Genomic DNA, 19,333 nt, shown 5'->3' on the forward strand with positions numbered 1-19,333 from the left:
GTTTCCGAGTTTCGGAGCTTCCGCCTCGCTTCCTTCGCGACTCCCCCACTCACCTCCTTCAGGCTAGCCAGCAAGCGCCTAGTGTCACTGCGCATCTGCTAAGCTCATCATACAAAGTGATGTTTTAATTAGTGAATGAATTAGCGGTCATTTGCTTCGCGTTCCCCCTCGGTGCAGTCAGATTTGAAGCAGTCAGTCGCTCACACGAAGCAGAGGGTTGTGTGTGCTCTTTAGAGGGACACTAGATTGCGTCGCCTCTGTCACTTTCACCGTCTACTCAGCACTCCTCCAGGCCGTAATCAAGCACACGTGAGAGAGGCTTCCCATGGCACCTACAACAGATTACTGTGAAAGGCTCGGCCAAGATCGCCGCCTTACCAACGGAGATGTGATGTCAAATTCTACGAGGCAGCTTTGATAATAAGAGCAGCTGCAATTAATAGAAGAAAACTGTCACAACAAAAGCCATAAAGCCTCACGTTTTTTTTCACATTTCCTTTTAAAATAATGGCGGCGGCGTCATTCCCTGGAGATTCTCTCCATTTCCAAGTTGATTTCTCTTAATTACGTCGTTAACGATTTAAGATCTGTGCCAAATCGCTTTTCTTTTGGCTTCTTCTTCAAAACTCACGTCTCGTCAGTGGTTCAGCCTTGCTTGCACTGAGTCCGGTTCCACTTTTGATCAGACTCCAATATCAGCTACTCCCATATTTATGCGTTCTGTGTTGCCTAAAAAGTATAAATCTCAGGCTCTCAGGCTACCATGCTCTTTCACCGATTGGAAAACCGACTCAGGGTTCCAAGTGCCAATGCGTCTGTTCTAAGACCCACGGAAAATAGCTGAAGAATGCACCCTCATCAGATTCCTCAGACAACACTGTTATGTTATGTCAGACACTGTCTGAGCCAGGTAATTAAAAATGACTCTCATGAGGACATGAGCTGCTAGTGTGAAAATCCAACCCAAAATGACAAGAAAGGGACAGAGGAGAACCTGATTGCACACACATGTTGCTTTTTAAAGTTATATTTTTTGACGTGAATTTTATGACAAACAACGTTGGCTGTCTAAAATTATGTGGAAAATGCATAATTCTAAGAGAAAAATGCATTATTACAAGAGAGAAATATACAGTTTCAGAAAAAGCATTGGGAAAAACAAGGATATACATGTAATATTTAATATAATGTGACACAATTGGGGGAAAAAAAACAACATAAATAGTACACAAAATCACATATTCCAAGGTGGTTAAAAGTTTTGATGGTGATTGAGGGTTTTTTTTCTCTTTGCAGAGAAAGTCTTCATGGTTCTCTCAGGTTTGGTCATCAGGCTCTGAAATCATTTGCCTGAGATCAGCAAGTGGAAAACAGAGTTTACTGGAGTGTGAGGGATGCTTCAAAAGCACCTCTGGCCTGGCGGCGTTTAGCAGTCCCAGTCTGACACAGGAGGATGCACACTGACTGCTTTGGTTACCCTCTCCAGGGCCTTTCTAATTAAATATATATATTTATGCATTCAGTTCATGGACTAAATCCCTTTTAAGCTACCCTTGGACCAAGCACTTGTAGCAATGCGTCACAATCTGTCATGAGTTCTAAGTTACTGTGATATGTACCACCAATGTATTCACATGGTAAAATGACTTGCACCCCAGCCTCCACTGGGGGACAATAACAGATATTTCTATTCTGACTTCCTGCAGCAGGACGTTGCACAATCTGACCGGCCAACAGCGAGATCCTTTGGGAGCAGAACTATAAACAAGAGGCCGAGGCATTGACCCGGATTCCAAACTCCCGACACATAAATCTCATTAAAATTACAACAGAAACACACTCAGAAGTCGAATGTCCCAGCTCTAATGGCGCTTTCTCCTGAAACATGCAAATAAGAAAGTAATCTAAAAATTTCCATGCTTTTTTTTTTTTTTTTTTACCTAAATGACACACTGGTTTTTCCGTTGCTTCTGCTGCGTCTCATTTAAAAAAAAAAAAAAAAGATTCACGATGGATGTTGATTCAAAAGGCTGGTTGTATTTGTCTTTTTTTATTGTGTTTGTTGTGTCATGCCAGATTGGTAAATAATACATTTATAAAAAGAATAAGCTCTGCATAACTGACATTTCCTGCCAAAAGATAAAAAAAAAAAAAACAAACTAAGCAATGAATTTAACCAGTGCAAAATACTGAAATAACCAGACTCTTCTTCTCCTCCTTACTCGTAGCTTTTTAACGGAACTTCCTGGCTACATCTTGACATTTGAAATACTGTGTTGCTCTTCATCTGTTTTCTCTCTCATAATTGGAGAGAAAACAGATGAGCGTGTTCCTTGAAATCATCTCTGACATATTAGAGGGCTAACGAGGTGTTAATCTTGATTGCTCATGGATGAAAATGAGGGGGTCACTTTGGAAAGCTAAAATAAAGAGTAATAAAAATGCAACTCAACAAGAGATACCATCAAGGAAAAAAAAAAAAAAAGACAGTGCTCCTGTCTCCAAGCAGCATTGAATGAAATATTCCACTCTGAACGCACACAGATAAAACACTGACAAAGCCTCAACTCAAAACCACAAAACACCACAAAACACCCACTGTCTCAAAACTGGCTGAAGATTATTTGATCTCTGTGAGGATTTTTTATTTTTTTTTCTACCACCCTCTAATGAGCCTAAGATAATATCAGCCAGTATTCAGCAAGAACGGTAAAACTGCAGTACCAGAAAAATAATGAAAAGACGAACTGGTTTGTCTGGTTACATGAAGGAGAAAGTCTGATCTACCATGTCTCCCAGCATATAACAAAGTCAAAGGGGCAGAATTGTGTCAAATTTCCTTGTTTGAGATTTACATCATGTTATAGCGTTATTCCCTCATCGAAAACTTACCTGGTGTGTCGCCTTGATTCTTTCATGTACATTTAAGAGATGTTTTAATCTCCCGTGGAAACCATTCAGTTGTGGAAAACGCCTGGGTGGACCGAGCGCCACCTTTGAGACTCCGCTCCCTCTCAGAGCTGCAGTTTTCGAGCTTCCATGCTTCCGCCTCACAGAGCAGCCCTGTCCTTTGACTCCTTCACTCTGCTCCTTCAGACTAGCCAGCAGCAATTAGCAAACGCCTGGTCGAACAACACATCTGCTGAGCTCATTATAGAACCCACTTCTCAGTTCAACGCTGATAAAAACGATGTTCTCATGGCTTCCTCAAGGAGGAGTTCCAGGAAGACAGAAATCCAATTTGGAGACATTAAATTACAAAATCAAATTTCTTTTAAGTGATATTTGTTAAGTAAAGCATCTTTATAACAGCGGGTAGCAAAGTTACTTGATTGTGCGATGAAATAATTATATGTGAATGGAAGATGCATAATATTGCTCTTTTAGGGTAGACAATCTCTAACTCAAAAAAAAAAAAAAAAAAAACTGTGCAGACCGGTGGCGAAATATGATGTTTTGCAAACCTTTCACTCTGATGCCCTCAAATAAAACCCAGGGCAGTCAATAGCAATTGGAAGCCATCTATCTGGTAAAAACAGTCCATATGTGTGTAATCTCAAGCATTTAACATGTCTTTTTTAGTGAAGCTGACTTTTACATGTACATATGAGGCAGCCAGTCTCAGCTGAAGCCACAGATTGCTGTCTCAGCGTTCTGACCTGTTAGTAAGTCTATCAATGTCTTTACTATCCCTCTCCCAATTGTATCCATTGACCTTTCAGAGTAACATGGGAGCTGCCATGTCAAGCAATAATAATGTTAGAAGGCATAATTGTCAGATGACGTGGTTAGAAAGCACAACATGCTGCTGCCAGCGGAGTTTTTGACAATTTTTGAGAAAAACCTGCAACAAATTCCCAGTTAGTGGAGCAATTTGATGATTTTACATGAATTTCCTCAGTAATTCTCAGGAAACTGGAGAGACTGGCTGATGTAATTTGGCTGCAAGCAGATAAAAACTACATCGATTTGATTGCTAGCATAATATTTAAGCGTTCTTAATGTTTAGTCTAGAATCTGGAGAGCCACATAAAAAGCTACGGAGGGCTGGATTCGGCCCTCTGGCCTTGAGTTTGACACATGTAAGAGGCAAAATGTGATTCCAACGTTTTAAGTCTGGTAAAACTTAAATGGTTAGTCCTTCTACTTTCTTTTTTTTTTCTCTCTTTACCCTGTTTATAATTAGTCACTTTCTTTGAGGGTCAGAGATTATTATGAGTTCCTGCTTCTCTGTATACTTTACTATTCCCCTTTATTAGTGTGAGTGCTGTAAGGCCTTCATTAGTGCGAAATGAGGAGATCAACTCAATGAGGCTCATTTAAGTTTATCTACTTAGCATCAGTGGAGCCTGTGCATATCATACCCTGGGTGACACAACTCAGCAGATGTTAAAGGACTAATAAAAGTGTTTTTCGTAGCACAGAACTGTCTGTTTCTTAAATTCGTTTTAGGTTTTCAAGCCCTTGCATTGAGTTTTTAAGCAGCAGAGTACTAAAAAACATCAATTTTGTACAATTTCTTTTTGGAAAAAATATTCATAGAGGAATCAAATATCCCTGCCGGTGACGCTTTACTTGAAGGGACGTGCATAAGACTGACATGACACCATCATAAACATGACATAACACTTATCTTGAACACGAAGAAATCTTCATGAATGTTTATGAATGTTGCCGTGAAGTGTCATTGACGGTGACGAAGCAAAGTTGACACTTTCAATGGACTTTCAATATGAGTCTTATTGGAGCTTTGCATTAGAAGTTTAATTGCTTTAAGACATGACATCATAGAAAATGACATCACCTTACGGCACGTCTAATGCCATTGTGCCATGTCATTGTGGCATGCACAATTTTGTTCACCGCGTAAGCCAGGCTGCCAAAGATTTATTTTATTTTGACATGTTGAAATATTTGACAATTGTGATTGTTTATTTCAGCAGTGCAAAATGAAAAGAAAATTAATGGATCGATTTTAGGTCTTTGGATTTTACAGAGTAAAGAAAATAATCTACATATGCAAGAGTTAGTGTGATGTTAAAAAACCTGTGGAGAACACAGCTCTTCAGCTGTCTCAAGGGTTTCTCTTTTAAAGAAGTTTATAGGTATTGCACATCTTTTGAGTAGCTTTGAGCCACTTTCGAATATTTACGTCTGATTTGAAGATCACCTCTGCAGACACATGCCGTTTTCCCCTCCTGAAAGCAGTCATTGTTATTTTGAAAGCTTATTATTGTGCTCAGCGTCTGTACACTATGAGCACTTGAAAGTCAAAGTCAAATTCCTTGTTTGTGCATATAATCTTTGATAAAAAAAAAAGGTTATTTGAATTAAAAAACCATACCAGCAGCTTGCCGTCTTTGCATAACCATAGGATAGTTTAAAATGTCTAGGTACAATTTGCGCTTTGATTGTGATCACATCACTCATAAAAATATGAGTGATGATTTTATAAATATTTATAATTACTTTTAATATTGACAGAACCTGAAGCATTAACAGCAATAGACCTGGGGAAAAAGCAGTGTTATTTTACTGTTTTCAACTTCTATCCAATCAGAAATTATCTGCAATCAACCTGTAATAAATTGACTTTTAAATGTGTGTGTTGCTGTTGTACCCACTCAAAGAGACAGTTGCGCTCACAAACGTTAAATTCAGGCAATTTAAGACATTAAAACCTAAAACTGAGTGAGCAGTCTCTTTTTCTTAAAAATATGCCCGTGTTAATCCAGCGGTCTGTCTCGTAAATCTTCGGGTATTACCGTGCAGGTCACGTGACGAGTTCGCCGTCCAGTCACGTTGCCGTATCCGAGTGACGCACCAGATTCAAAGTTGGCAGCAACGCCTCTGTTTAGGTCGCCCCCGGCTCTCTTTCCTGTCGCCGTTTTTGGGACAATTTTTTGTTAAACACTTTGTAGCTTCATGTTTTCGCTCGTGTGTCTGTGAGGGCATGGAGGGCCAAGTCGTCGGACCCGGGCCGTACCGGGCCACGAAGCTGGTGAGTTTCTCGCTCGTCTGGGTGACGTGAGGTGGGAAAGACGCCGCTGACATTAACCGTCAGCTTCAACTTTACCGTGTTCATGCTAAACAAAACGCATTTTCTGGTCAAGGTTTCCATCCAAAAGGTCATTTATCTACATGTATTATAGTTTCGCTTTTAGAAAACACAAGCCTATTGTGACAGAGGCGATTCAAGCTGGTAAATTTCAGTTACTCAAGGCAACGTTTCTTGGCTGTTCTTGGTTGTTGTGTAACTTGTGGACCACGAGTCTGTTGAATAAAGTATAATAATAATAATATAATAATTGGCTAAGTCTTTTCCTTGTGATTGTCAGATGTTTTGTTAGCATCTCTTTATAATACGGCCACTCTGCACCCCTGACCTCTAACTAAACTATACATTAAAATTAAATTTATTGACACCTAAACGATCAATATCGCCATTGAAAGAGAACCATGATACATAATGTACTCATATTGTGACTTAGTACTTTGCGCTAGTGTAACTGCTGATAACAAACAGTGTTTTTTTGGTTAAAAGTTTGCATAAAGCTTTTAATAGTCCAAGATGGACTATTAATACAACATACAAGAATTTGATCTAGATAGATATATGGCCACTGTGCAAGCATGCAGCCCAGACAGAATAGTGTATATGAAAAGAAAGTAGAGAGATTTCTTACATTCGTTCTTTCATTGAAAAGTTTTCTGTACAGCCATAGTATTAATAGTAAATATACAGCATCTTAAAATTTGCCAACATGTCTGAGTGTAACCTTTCTTGGTGTAACATTTCTGCTTAATTAAAGTATCAATGAAAATACTAATGGAACAACAGAGCATACATTTATATAAATGCTGCATGTGTAACCTCATTGGATCAGAAGTTTTAAATCTTTATTCAGGCAGATTTGACAAAATGTAAAAATAAAAAAAATCACAGAAACTCACTTTTAATTCAGAGTAAATTCCTGGTTCACATTTTAAAAACATATTAAATTGTATGTTGTAACTCACTTGACCCTGGAATACAACCTTATTAAAACCATTTATGCCCCATGCTGGTTTTATATCAACATCTGACCAGAGCAATCCACGAGGATTGATTCTAATTGTAATTGTATTGTGTCGTTCAATATTAAAGGCTGAGGAATATGCCAAGATAAAAATATATTGTAATTCAATTTCTCCATCCCATGCAATGGAAAATCTTCCCACGCAGCAGACGCTGTGACTGCTGAGTAGGGAAACACTCAAGTAACAATATTAGCTGTGCAGGTCTATTGAAAAGTCCTTGGCGTTGGGACTGTGACCCCATTAAACACAGGAGAAAGACTGTGAAACAGAATCTGGAAAAATTGTGTTCTTTTGCTATTATTTCAACAGGACTATTTATTTCAAGCATTATAGAATCTGCTCAGAAATTCTCTATCTTTTTAAAAAGGAGACCTCTCCTGTAGTTTTTCCCTTCTGTATAGCAGATACCGACTTTTATAGCTTTTTTTTTTTCAGCGATTCTGTTAATTTTTCCCAAGGCCAGTGTTAAGAATTTTAATTTATCTTCATTTGTATACTTTTATAACATTTAGCACTTGCTGAGGTGAGCTGAGTCTGTCTGCTCTGAATCTGATTGACTTTGTTCTTTTCTCCCAATCATTCAATTAACTCCATTGGGAGTTGAAGGACTAAAACACTCAAATATGCAAATGTTGTGATTATATAGCTGATCTTCATGTCCTGTGAAGAACTTGTTTGAATAGCAAGAGAGACTTAAAAGGGGTGTTTTCATTTGAAGATGACGGAATATTTCTGACTACATTGTAATGTATTTCTGAGGTGCCATCTATAGTGATTGAAACTATAGCAACCATCAGCTACTTTTCCAATGCAAAATAATTCAGATTTGCTAATTGAACGCTCGAAGCCTTCCTGGAACGACCGAATCTAATTTCTTGTTATAAAATAATTTCTTATGGGAAAATATTTGATGTTTGACTTCTAATAACCACTCTGTAGACATCTGAGCAGATTTTCTTTTTTTGTTGTTGTTGTTTTAAAAAGAACAAACACCTTCTGTGTTTCTCTAATGCAGTGGAATGAAACCATTAAACTTTTTCGTGGAGGCATGCCCTTACGAAGGCACTGGGCGAACTTTCGCTGCTACGACTGCACTTTCACCGGTTCGGAGGCAGTGGATTACCTTCATGAGCTGCTCCGAAACAACTACAACTTTGGGCCCGAGGTAACACGTTACCAGACTCTGCAGCTGCTCAGGAAGTTCTTTAAAGCCCATGTCATTGAAGATGTCAAAGGACGCCATGGGACAGAGGACTTTGAAGACAACAGCCATCTGTACAGGTAACGAAGGCATGGGATTTTGAAAATGCGGGAAATTTCACTTGGCAGACAAAAGATTTGTATGACGACTACTTCCTTAATAGTGCTGTACATACAGGTGCATCTCAATAATTCATTCATTCATTTATTTTATTTTGGTAAACTGTCCACATCACCAGAAATGTATTTCTGATTTGATTTTAATCTGATACAAATATCGTTTTGCTCTTCCCTGGGTCTTGCTTCCGAAATCAAACTTCACACTATTGTGTTTTTACCTTCGTCCCGGTTTAGGTGCTGTCATCTTTCTCTTTCAGGTTCCCCACAACGTCTCCGCTCAAGTCTCTTCCAACAAGGCCGTCATGGAGAGACGACAGCGACCTGCCCAGGCTCATCCGCTGGGATGACTTCGAGGAACTGCCTCAGAAAGAAAATGTTGCACCTCAGAAATCTGCAGTACTGGTGAGAAAAGGCCACCAACGTTTCCTTCCTTTCTGTGGCTTCATCGAGATGGATGCTTTCTTCGACTTTTTATTTCCTGTACATACAGAGAAAAAAAAAGATAAATAATTCTGCTTGTTTTGGATGTTTTGGCACCGCCAAATACGGAGTGGGACTCTTTTGTTTTTATTTGAATGGATTTCTAAAAGAATGCATTCATTACTGTCCTCTCTGTCGTGTAAATATTTCATCATCAGATTGATTTACTGGATTGCTGTCTCGCTTGGCGTTAATCTTCTTTTCCCTTTTTTACGGATTCATTTACAAGACTTCAGACTTGTGGAATAAAAGACACAGTGTTGCTATTGGAGATGTTCATGAATGCAAGCTCATACGTAGGAGGGAAGTAACTTCCAAACAAGTGGACCACATCTGGAAATCGATGACTATCACACAGTATGTTTTCATTTCACATGACTTGCGTTATTCGTGTTTGTGTTTCTTTTGTTGTCTCGCTTTTTAATGCTAACTTTAGAGTGTTGTTCCTTTAGTTTGCAGAGAGTTCTGGGCCTGAAGACTTTGGATGGAATTTTAAACCCAGCCTCTGTGAATGGGAAAGACATTGTTGTCAATATCTTCAATGTTAATAAAACAGGCATAGTTGTACTGGAAAACAAAGCTGGTATGATGCTGGACGATTCTTTTTTCATTTGATTAAAATGCACCGTTTTATTTATTCTTATGGTTATTAAAGACCCCTATTTTTGCATTTCCAGAGGACATGCCATATTGGGTGATCTCAGCAATGAAATGCCTTGCAAACTGTAAGTATCTTTCAGTGCAAAGTTGGTACTTGAAATGCAGCGATTCATGACAACATTCAAAAAGTACTCCTTCACATTCATGACAGGTGTTATGCCACATGTCATGTCAGTCTTATCAAACAAATGACTTTCAAATAAAATGTTGCTAACCTTTCTTGGACTTTTTCCGCCAGGGCCTGAAGGCAACGACGCCAAACAGCCGCTGTACCCAGGGTTTGAGAGAGATGTTCTGAGGACCGTAGCAGATTATTATCAGAGACTAAAAGAGCCCTTGCTGACGTTCCATTTTTACGAGGTCTTCGTCAACATCCTCAGTGAGTTATTCACATTGTTCACTTTCTATACCTTATGCAGTCTTCGCCCCCCTCAGAGAGCCGAACTCGTCTCTTTCCATGTTCGCAGGTCTGCTACAGGAGCAGGATAAAGCCATCGAGGCTCTTCAAGACAGCTGCCTGCTGCTGCCGCCACCAAACCGCAGACGGCTCCAGCTTTTACTGCGCCTCATGGCCCGCGTCTGCCACAATTCCCGCCTGCCTCCTCTGAATGACACTATTGGTACCCGCACGCTGGTACAACTTCCCTCAGTTTAATCTCTATGTATAACCATACAGACTTTCTGTTTCACTGAGCTCGCAATATGTTCCACAAGTCAGTGTTGCAGAACATGTGTGGTGATATTTATGAAAAGCTTGCAACGGTAAGTCAAGTTCTCATTCCGACCTTTTGAGAACCTAGTCCCATCAAGGTATTATATTTTTACAGTTCTATTCAAAAGTTTGCCTTCTATCACACATGGCAAGATTTTTGTTATAATTTTAGTCATTTGTTTGATGCTTTTTTTCACTGTTGATTGATAATGCAGTACACGTTCCCAGAATGCTGTATGTTTCTGGATTGCAGCCCAGTGAATGTTCCATACATTTAATTTTCCTTCAGATGTTTTATCTATTGATATTGATCGCATGTCTTTTGCGATATAAATTGTTATTGATTTATTGTCCAAACCTAGGTCAAAATTATACATACAGGCTTGATATTATTAATATTAGGCTAAGCTAACAAGTCGCAGAGAAAGCACTTACCTATGTCAGCCATCAATATGCTTCAGGCAGTATTCTATGCTGCTGACAATATCAGAACTTATAGAGTTATGTCCTGTATTAAAAATCCAATCTTGCTGTCAGTTAGGAAACTAACTTGTTCATCTTAGGGATAGCTGCCCAAGATGGGTCGTTCATTTCGTTGGTCCATATGCTACAGTAATTGTGTTGATAATGAAGTTGGTGCCCATTTCATGTTCCTCTGTGATCCGTGTGCAGATGGTGCAGATGTTCTCTCACTGCGTCCTGGGCTCCCCCGATGACATGGACTTGGACGAGTTGCTTGCAACCAAACTGGTGACCTTCATGATGGAGCACCACAGCGCGATCTTCCAAGTGAATGCCAAGCTGCGCTGCCAGGTCGAGGAGCATCTGTCACACTTGAAAAGAGCTCAGGTTAGTCATGTTTAAACCGAACGGAAACATGAAACTGAAGTTATGAGCCAACTTCAATTCACTGGGTTCTGCATTTTTTTTGTTGTTGTTTTTCCATTAAATATCTGACTGAGCTCACTGAGGTTTTTTTTCCCCAATTAATTCTATTACAATTTGCATACCAGAAGACACAAACTTAGTGCAAAACATGTATTTTTTATTACTATTTAGATTAGATTCAGTCAGTTATTGAGTTGTGAATCAGAGCTAAAAAAGAGTGGTGTAAAAATTGATTACCGTATTTTCCAGACTATAAGTTGCTCCGGAGTAAAAGTCTCACCAGCCATAAAATGCATAATAATAAAGAAAAATACATATATAACTCGCACTGGAGTATAAATTGCAGTTTTGAGGGAAATTTATTTCATAAAATCCAACACCAAAAATAGACACATCATCTCGAAAGGCAATAAAAATAGAATAGAGGCAACAACAGGCTGAATAATTGTACGGTATGCTACCGTTACATGACAAACAACGAACTGAGAGAGTTATTAATTTTATTATTAACTCTTAATAACATTAAGAATTATTCAGAAAACTAGCACAAATAACAGGCTAACAAGTTTTCCAAACCATCCATGTCTCCAAATCACTAAACGCAATAAAATCTTCATCCTCTGTGTTGCTTGGAAACAACTCTGCTAACTCCAAAGGTAGAATAACAGGCCTAGAGCGCCCTCTTACGTTGTAGTGTGAAAATTACATTCAATATGATATAATAACGCGTTAATTTCCACACACAAGTCGCTCAGGAGTATAAGTCACACCCCTGGCCAAACTATGAAAAAAAACTGTGACTTTTCGTCCGGAAAATACGGTAAATTCATAGTAGTTCCACTGATCAATCTGTTTCCAAGTATAAAATATTCAACTGTGATGTCCCATATTTTTACAGAAAAATAGGCCCTATTGTTTTCCTCAAAATGTACTCCAAATAATTCAAGGCCATCTGTTTTTTTTTGTTTTTTTCTAATCCGTTCAGACGCATCTAGGCTGTATGTTATTTTTTTTTCAAAATGTTTATGAATAGGAATCAGAGTTGGAGCAGGTAGTGGTAAAGTTACATATATGAGAAGGTTGTTGTAATTATGAAGGTATATGTGTGGTATGAAAACCTGCATCATGCCTGAAAAGTGTTTGCTTTCTGCAACATGTAAACACAGCACACAGTACTTTATGCTAAAGTATCATTCATTTGCTCCTTAACAGGTGCATTGTCACAAAGTTTGGTCCTCTAAAGAGTTTTGTTCAATTCCTCTGCACATCAATACTATTCCAAGAGCACAGGGAATCAAGAAAGCAGAGCATTGACAATTTGTATTCATTCATGTTTGACTTTTATCTATTAATGATGATGAATAGTAGGGCTTTGAAACCTCACTCTGGATGAAGTATTGCATATGATTTTCTTCTTTTTTTTCGCTGGAAGTTATTTAGAAGCGTAGATAACATTGCTTGATTCAGTAGGTAAAACCAAACTAAGTCCCTGGAGGCAGCTTGTAGAGCTAATTAAAAGAGACAGAAAGCCTCTGAGCACCATCCTGTTGTTTGTCAGGGAGCTCAAGAACATTTTAAACCTAATTGCACACCGGAGTATCAGTAATTATTCATGGTCCAGTAGCTACTACGCAGTGCAGAGGTCTTCAGAGGATGGCTCGTCTTCAGGCTTATTACAGACTCATAATAGGGTCGCTATATTGAGTCAGAACAAAAGTTAACTCATGGCTCTGTTTTTGTCTTCCGAAGACTGTCTGCAGTCAGAGGTGTCTTTAGAATCACTGTAACAAAGACTGCTACAGCGGTTCTTTCTGCCAACAGCAACTCAAAAAATTCCATACCATGAGTTGCATCCATCATTTAATCTCCCTTTAGGATTCATAAAATATTACTGAATTGAATGCGTCTTGAGAATTAAATCCTTTGTCTTGGTGACACGCTGTATAAAATTTTAATGTGCACTTTTTAAAAAAAAATATTAAATGAACCAATAGATGAGACATAGAGCCTCGTTTTGTTTCAGCTGTCGAGCATAACCGCACCCTCTGATAGTCCAATTAAAAACTAGCAGAGAATTTTATTTCATTTATATTTCATTTTCTGTCTTCCGTCAGATCAAATATGCAGGCTCCGATACGGATTTCAGTGCCTCACCGGCTTTCTGCAAACAGATCAAGAGAGTAGACTGCGAGGAGCAGAAAGTTATAGGAACACAGATCCCCCTGCAGCAGCTGCTGGAAGGTCTGATCGCAGACCAAGAACTCCCTGCAAAGGACAAGAGGAAAAGACTCAAACAGGTATGAACATACACAGAAAAAATAAATAAATCTCAAGACAATAAGCTAGAAGGATGTAGAACTCCTCCACATGCATATCACGGAAATTACTGCATGGTCTGTCTTCTGCAGAAAATCCGACCTAATTAACTTTATGCTATATCAAAGACATTTTAGAGATCCATCCTCAAGAGTTGAACTCTAGCCAGCGATAATAAAGAGAAACTGCAATAAGAAAGTGTGCACGTAATTTGGATTGTTGTTGGATGACCTTAACTATCATAAAGCCAAATGGGAGTATAATAAATCATTTGTATGCATTTTCCTGCCAGTGTTTCCTCTAGTGGGTCGGCCATGGCGCTTGGGGAGACGTAATTTTTTTCTTTCTTTTAATAACTGCAATCAGTCTGTAGAGCAGTTGATTGGTGTAATCTATGTAATAACCATTAATACAATCAAATGCAACAGCTATTGAAGAAATAGTTGAAAATGTCTTGAATGCATTTGCATATTTGACAGAGTATTCCTAAGGGGGGGAAAATGCAAAATGTTCTCTGTCATTCATGAACCGTGTTTATGAATCTCTCTTTATTTTCTGTATCTTTCTACCTTTATCATGCAAGTCATTTCTTATCGAGTTCAGGAGGGAGAGGGCATTTCCCCTCAGATATCCAATAAGGTCAACACCTTTCCTTTCAGTGATGACTGAATTTTTCAGTTCCAGAAAATTTTGTGCAACAGGACCAGTTGGCTCTGTTCACCCCTGGTGCTAACATTTGTCCAGGGCGATAAGGGTAATAAATGGATAGTGCTGACTGCAGGGGTGACTACATCGATACAGATTAAGAAAACGTTAAAATCAACTTTTCAAGCGGGGTTCACAGCCCTCTGTGGATGCTTTCTTCAAAATGTGAGTCAATTTTGTCCTGAACCTTGATAAAACACACCATATACACTTTATTAGACTCTAAGCCAGTGTTTGTTTCCGATAGAAAGTAGTGTTTCTGTTCTGCTCCAGGCAAAATGCATTCTCTGAAAAGGAAAATCTTGTCTTTGAATTTCTGTTAAATCATCAACAACTACAACGAACAATCAAAATTCTGCCGAGACTCTGGGTGTGATTTACAAAGATTCTTTGACATCCTACTCGATGACAAATTACATTTCTTCCCCTTTCAGTTCCAGAAGTCTTACCCAGAGGTGTACCAAAAACGATTTCCCACTGAGGAAAGTAAAGCTGCCGTCATTCCTGAGAAAGCCCCGCGGCTCAAGCCTCACCTCGTGCTTTTCAACCTCAAGAAACCATTCCAGCCTTTCCAGAGAAGCTGGAGTTTTAGGGCATGAGCTGCCACTACCGATACTTTCTGCTTCAGCCTCCAAAACCCATCTCAACCTCATTTAACCACAAAACACTACAATTGTAGCTTTAGCTGTGGGTGGACTGGACACAGTTGTGCTACATTTTATCAACAAATATAGTTTTAACGATCAAGTTGGTTTCTGTGGCACAAAGGCAAATTTAGTCAATGTTAATAATTATGGGATTTTTGCCTTTCCACATAATCTATTTTGGCAAATGAACACTTGCACTTATCATGTGGGAGGGTGAACAGATCTTTTTCCTAAGGGCACATATCATGTTTTCTACAACTTTTATGATTAGGTTTAAGCTCTGAATGGCTTTGTTAAAATTTTCATTGTCCAAGTCAAGGCAAAATATGTATGGGGCAACATTGTGTTCAAAATGTTAAACTCTGGCATTGATGCATATCACAAAAGCAATCTCAGGTAATAGTAGAAATGGAAAACTCTTAAGTTTTGATATAAATTCATAGAGTAAGGAATGATTTAACTATTTGTCCAGTTAAGAGAACAAAGTCAGATGTTCCCTTGAAGCCATGTGTTGGAGACCTAGTAGACAAGCAACATACCCAAGCATTTAAAAGTAGAGATGCAACTCTTCCTGTGTCTAGCAATTTTGAATTTTAGGCTCCTAATTTGATTCAGAATCAAATTTCTCTTATCATATGATCTACAGGTTTTGTTTAAGTTTTCTGACTGACGAGAAGAAAATGCAGTGTAAACAGAACATTTAAAACTATTTTATAAGGTTGCCGACTAGATCAGATTCCATCAGTTTATGTTTAAACTAAAATAGGGTTTCTGCAACTTAACCTACCAGCTAAGTTAGGTTAGCTTAGCTGCCTAACTTTTTTTTTCCTCAATAAAATTTAACTGCAGTAAATTGATGCTGATGTCAAAATCAGCATCAATGGCATGACCTAAACTCATTACGCCTGTCTAACATTACATAAGATGTTGCTTAGGTATTAAAGGAGACTTCACGCTATTTTTACACATGGTAAGGTTTATATGATTTGCTTATTTGATGCTAAAAGAAAAGAATGATGGAATAGTGATATTTGCCCTTTTGAGAAGTTTTTTTAATTTTTTTTTTCCCAAAAACTTGAAATGACATAATTGATGTAATAACACTGGAGTTATTAGTCATATTAAAATAAGTATTTTGAATTTATGCTTTAAAAAAAAAAAGAACTTACTGAGACAAAAGTTTTAAAAGTATTGACAAGTTTTGTGTGTAGATTATGCCATCTCATTTGATCATGTGAATTCCTAAATGTTCAAAAAGATGATTTTCTGTTACATACCAGATATTTGTGATGCATTTGTAACTCGGTGGATCAAGTTAGGGGCAGAAATGTCCATGTTTTGCTGTAATGATAACAATCTTGAATTTAGGCAGCTTAATTGTTTACTAATTTTTAATAATGTAATAACTGACCTGCTGTAAATGAACATATCAAATGGTTCTGTAGAACTGCTCTCTCAGAATAGAATTATGAATGGATTAAAAGCTGACTGGTACTTTAGCGACCACTTTCTAAACAAACTTAGACTGTCTAGATGTATTGATTTTATATTAATGTGCAACATTTCTTTCTGATGTGTTTTTGTATAACTGCACTGTCTAGACCTCAGATCATGTTTTTATGTGATGCTTTTTGTTTTGCGTACATGTCTCGCTTCCTTATGTGGTACTTATTTCATTTACTTTCTTCTCTCGTGATCTTAAACGTAGCTACCAATTTAATTTAATATCTGCTTGTCCTCCCATGTCAATCAATTTTCCCTTCACATAATTTGAGACTTGAAATGTCAGTATGTGGATTTTCCTCATTTTCAATGCTGGAATAGCTGTTACACCTGACTTGCTGCTCAGCGTGGTAAAAGGAAACACTGGAGGAAAGTCATTTTCATTTCTAATTTTCCTAATAAAAAGACGCCACTGTTTTGTACTACACCGCTGTGTTTATTTTGAATGTTATTGTTTACGAAGCAAACTGTACCCCAGGACACCATCGGTTTCTGTTCTGATGAGCTGAGTTAATGTGTTGCTGATGCTCAGAATAAATTTGCTGCAATTGAGTGATAATAGATTTTTAACGATCTGGTGATACAGCAGATAAAAAAAAAAAGAAGTACATCAATGTGAACTCTTATTTATTGTCTTGTTTACAGACACGCCGTTTGTAAATTTAAAATGCAGGGTTCTCGCTGGGATTACCAGAAACAAAAGCATTGTTGTGAATTTGATTTTGTCTCAATGGAGGAACTGAGATATAAATTGACTCTCCAGTGAAACCGGGCTGCTGAAAAAATTTGTTTTTAACATAACAGGAAAACTCTGATACTGTCACTGCTACAGAATTTATGGATTTATAAATATAGCAAATGATTTGATAGTATGTAATCGCATGCTACCAGAGGTGGGTAGAGTAGCCAGGAGCTCTAGAAAAGTAAGAGTATATTTAATTCAAAACACTACTTTGTGTAGAAAAGGGGCTTTGTCCTGTCAGACTCAGTTTCTGAAACCACACACACACACAAAACCTTGCTTAAAAAGGTGTATTCACACACAAAAAACAAAACTTCTCTCTTTGTTAGTGATATAAAAATTGTACAAACATCTAATGATGACAAATGTGAAACCTGAAGTTCCAAATTTCATTTTTTCTTAAAGTTTTCAGAAACCAATAGATACGTGGGAATTGGTATCAGACGACAACCAGTGATGTGAGGATTTCACACCGCAGCCATGGAATAAGTTTTGAACTTTAGCCGTCTTCCAGATGGTATCAGAGGATTGATTTTTCATTCCTCGTTGGCTCGGAGGAAACGGTGAAATTTGTTTTTGTGACTATTCTCATAATTAGATAAAATATTTGATCTTGATGCATGTTCGGTCAGCGAATCAACAGCTTAATGGTTCAAGTCTTTTGTTTTTGTTTGACATCAAATAGTGGAAATAATCTGTCTGATTCAAACTACATACTTAGAAATACAGTTAATGGCAACTGACTAATAAGATTCAAGTCTTGATACTGTTGACGTGCCTCCATTCTGTCTATATCAGGGGTCTCAAACTCAATTTACCTGGGGCCGCTGGAGGCAGAGTCTGGGTGAGGGTGGGCCGCATAAGGGATTCCACAAAAAACAAGTTAAAAAAAGTCCTCAAATGTCATTAACAGTTTTAATGATTTCTTCTGAACATGAAGTGTCCTGAACGTGAATGGAACATTGAGTGAAAATCATGAACGGTTCTTCTGAACATGGCTTCTGTTGCCTACTCCTTGCTGCCAGAGACTTGACAGCGCTTCTCTCACAAATCTGAACCACATTTGGCTTGAGAGAGGAAGCAGTTGAGACCCTCAGTATGGCTTGAAGATGATCATCACTAAGTCTGGACCTGTACTTGGACTTATTGAAGTTCAAGGTGGAGAAGAACTTTCACACAAATATGTGCTGCCAAAAAGGCACATAGTCCGCTTGAACATTCGGGAAAGCTCAGGGAAGTTGGGGGGCAATTCCCTCAAAAATTGCCCATGCTTGTCTGCTTTTCCACTCATCTCCCTGAACTTGGCTTTGAGGTCAGAGTTGCATTGCAGGTCAATGAGCTCCATTTGAAGCATAGGTGGGGCATCTTGCACATCAAAGGTAAAGGGGTCCGCAAAAATTTGAAAAGTGGCTCTGTGCGTCTTGAAGTCTGCAAATCTGTGATCAAATTCCTTCTGTAGCTTCAAAATAGCATCAACATATTTCTCACCACTGAATGGTGTGCCTGCATCCACAAGTGCCTTGCATGCTGGGAAATGGCAAAGGTTTGTATGAGAGAGCTGGGCTTTCCATAACACAAGTTTTGTGGAGAATGCTCTCACGTTGTCATAGGCAGCGCTGACGAGCTGCCCCTGGCCTTGTAACTTCTTGTTCAGTACATTCAGCTCATGTGTGATGTCAACAAGAAAAGCTAAGTCCATGAGCCATTTGTGATCTCAACTCAGGAACAGCCTTCCCATCCTTCTCCATGAAGGCTTTTACTTCTTCTCTCAACTCAAAAAATCTTTTCAAGACATTTCCCCTACTGAGCCAACGTACCTCGGTGAAATAGAGCACATCTTCATATTCTGACTCCATTTCCTCTAAAAAAGCACGGAACCTCCTGTGCTTTAAGCCCCTGGATCTGATTTGGTTGACGCAATTCACAACAACAGACATCACATTGTCACACCTCAGGCATTTGCTGCAAAGGGCCTGCTGATGGATAATGCAGTGCAGAGCAATGGCCTCCTCTACACCCTCCTCTTCCAGTTTTCTTTGAACAAGTGCCACCAGTCCATTTTTCCTCCCTGTCATTGATGGCGCGCCGTCAGTTGTTATTCCAACAAACTTCTTCCATGACAAACCGGCATTCTCAATGGCATCACAAAGCTGACGAAATATCTCAATAGCGGTGGTCTGGCCATGCATTGGAATTACTGTGAGCAGCTCCTCTGTCACTTCAAAATTGCTATCAACACCACGGACATAAATTGTGAGCTGAGCAGTGTCTGTTATGTCT

The 19,333-nt window shown here is 38.6% G+C and overlaps 1 protein-coding gene across 2 annotated transcripts in view; it reads left to right on the top strand.

Annotated features, from left to right (window-relative positions):
• The first annotated feature begins 5,835 nt into the window (after window positions 1-5,835).
• LOC129367682 (DEP domain-containing protein 1B-like) overlaps window positions 5,836-19,333 on the top strand; it is a 29,736-nt gene continuing 16,238 nt past the window's right edge. Inside the window, exons 1-11 of one of the 2 annotated variants that reach the window (XM_055042291.1) lie at window positions 5,836-6,001; window positions 8,096-8,361; window positions 8,658-8,802; window positions 9,110-9,237; window positions 9,333-9,463; window positions 9,558-9,605; window positions 9,779-9,919; window positions 10,008-10,174; window positions 10,925-11,101; window positions 13,255-13,437; window positions 14,596-16,738. In XM_055042291.1, the coding sequence (XP_054898266.1) occupies window positions 5,954-6,001; window positions 8,096-8,361; window positions 8,658-8,802; window positions 9,110-9,237; window positions 9,333-9,463; window positions 9,558-9,605; window positions 9,779-9,919; window positions 10,008-10,174; window positions 10,925-11,101; window positions 13,255-13,437; window positions 14,596-14,760 (1,599 nt within the window). In that variant the 5' untranslated portion in view covers window positions 5,836-5,953 and the 3' untranslated portion in view covers window positions 14,761-16,738. Of the gene's footprint in view, window positions 6,002-8,095; window positions 8,362-8,657; window positions 8,803-9,109; window positions 9,238-9,332; window positions 9,464-9,557; window positions 9,606-9,778; window positions 9,920-10,007; window positions 10,175-10,924; window positions 11,102-13,254; window positions 13,438-14,595; window positions 16,739-19,333 lie in introns of those variants that run through there. The other variant, XM_055042292.1, reaches the window with a different exon arrangement.

This window comes from Poeciliopsis prolifica, unplaced genomic scaffold, assembly GCF_027474105.1.
Source record: "Poeciliopsis prolifica strain line A6 unplaced genomic scaffold, Auburn_PproV2 SCAFFOLD017, whole genome shotgun sequence".
Lineage (NCBI taxonomy): Eukaryota > Metazoa > Chordata > Actinopteri > Cyprinodontiformes > Poeciliidae > Poeciliopsis > Poeciliopsis prolifica.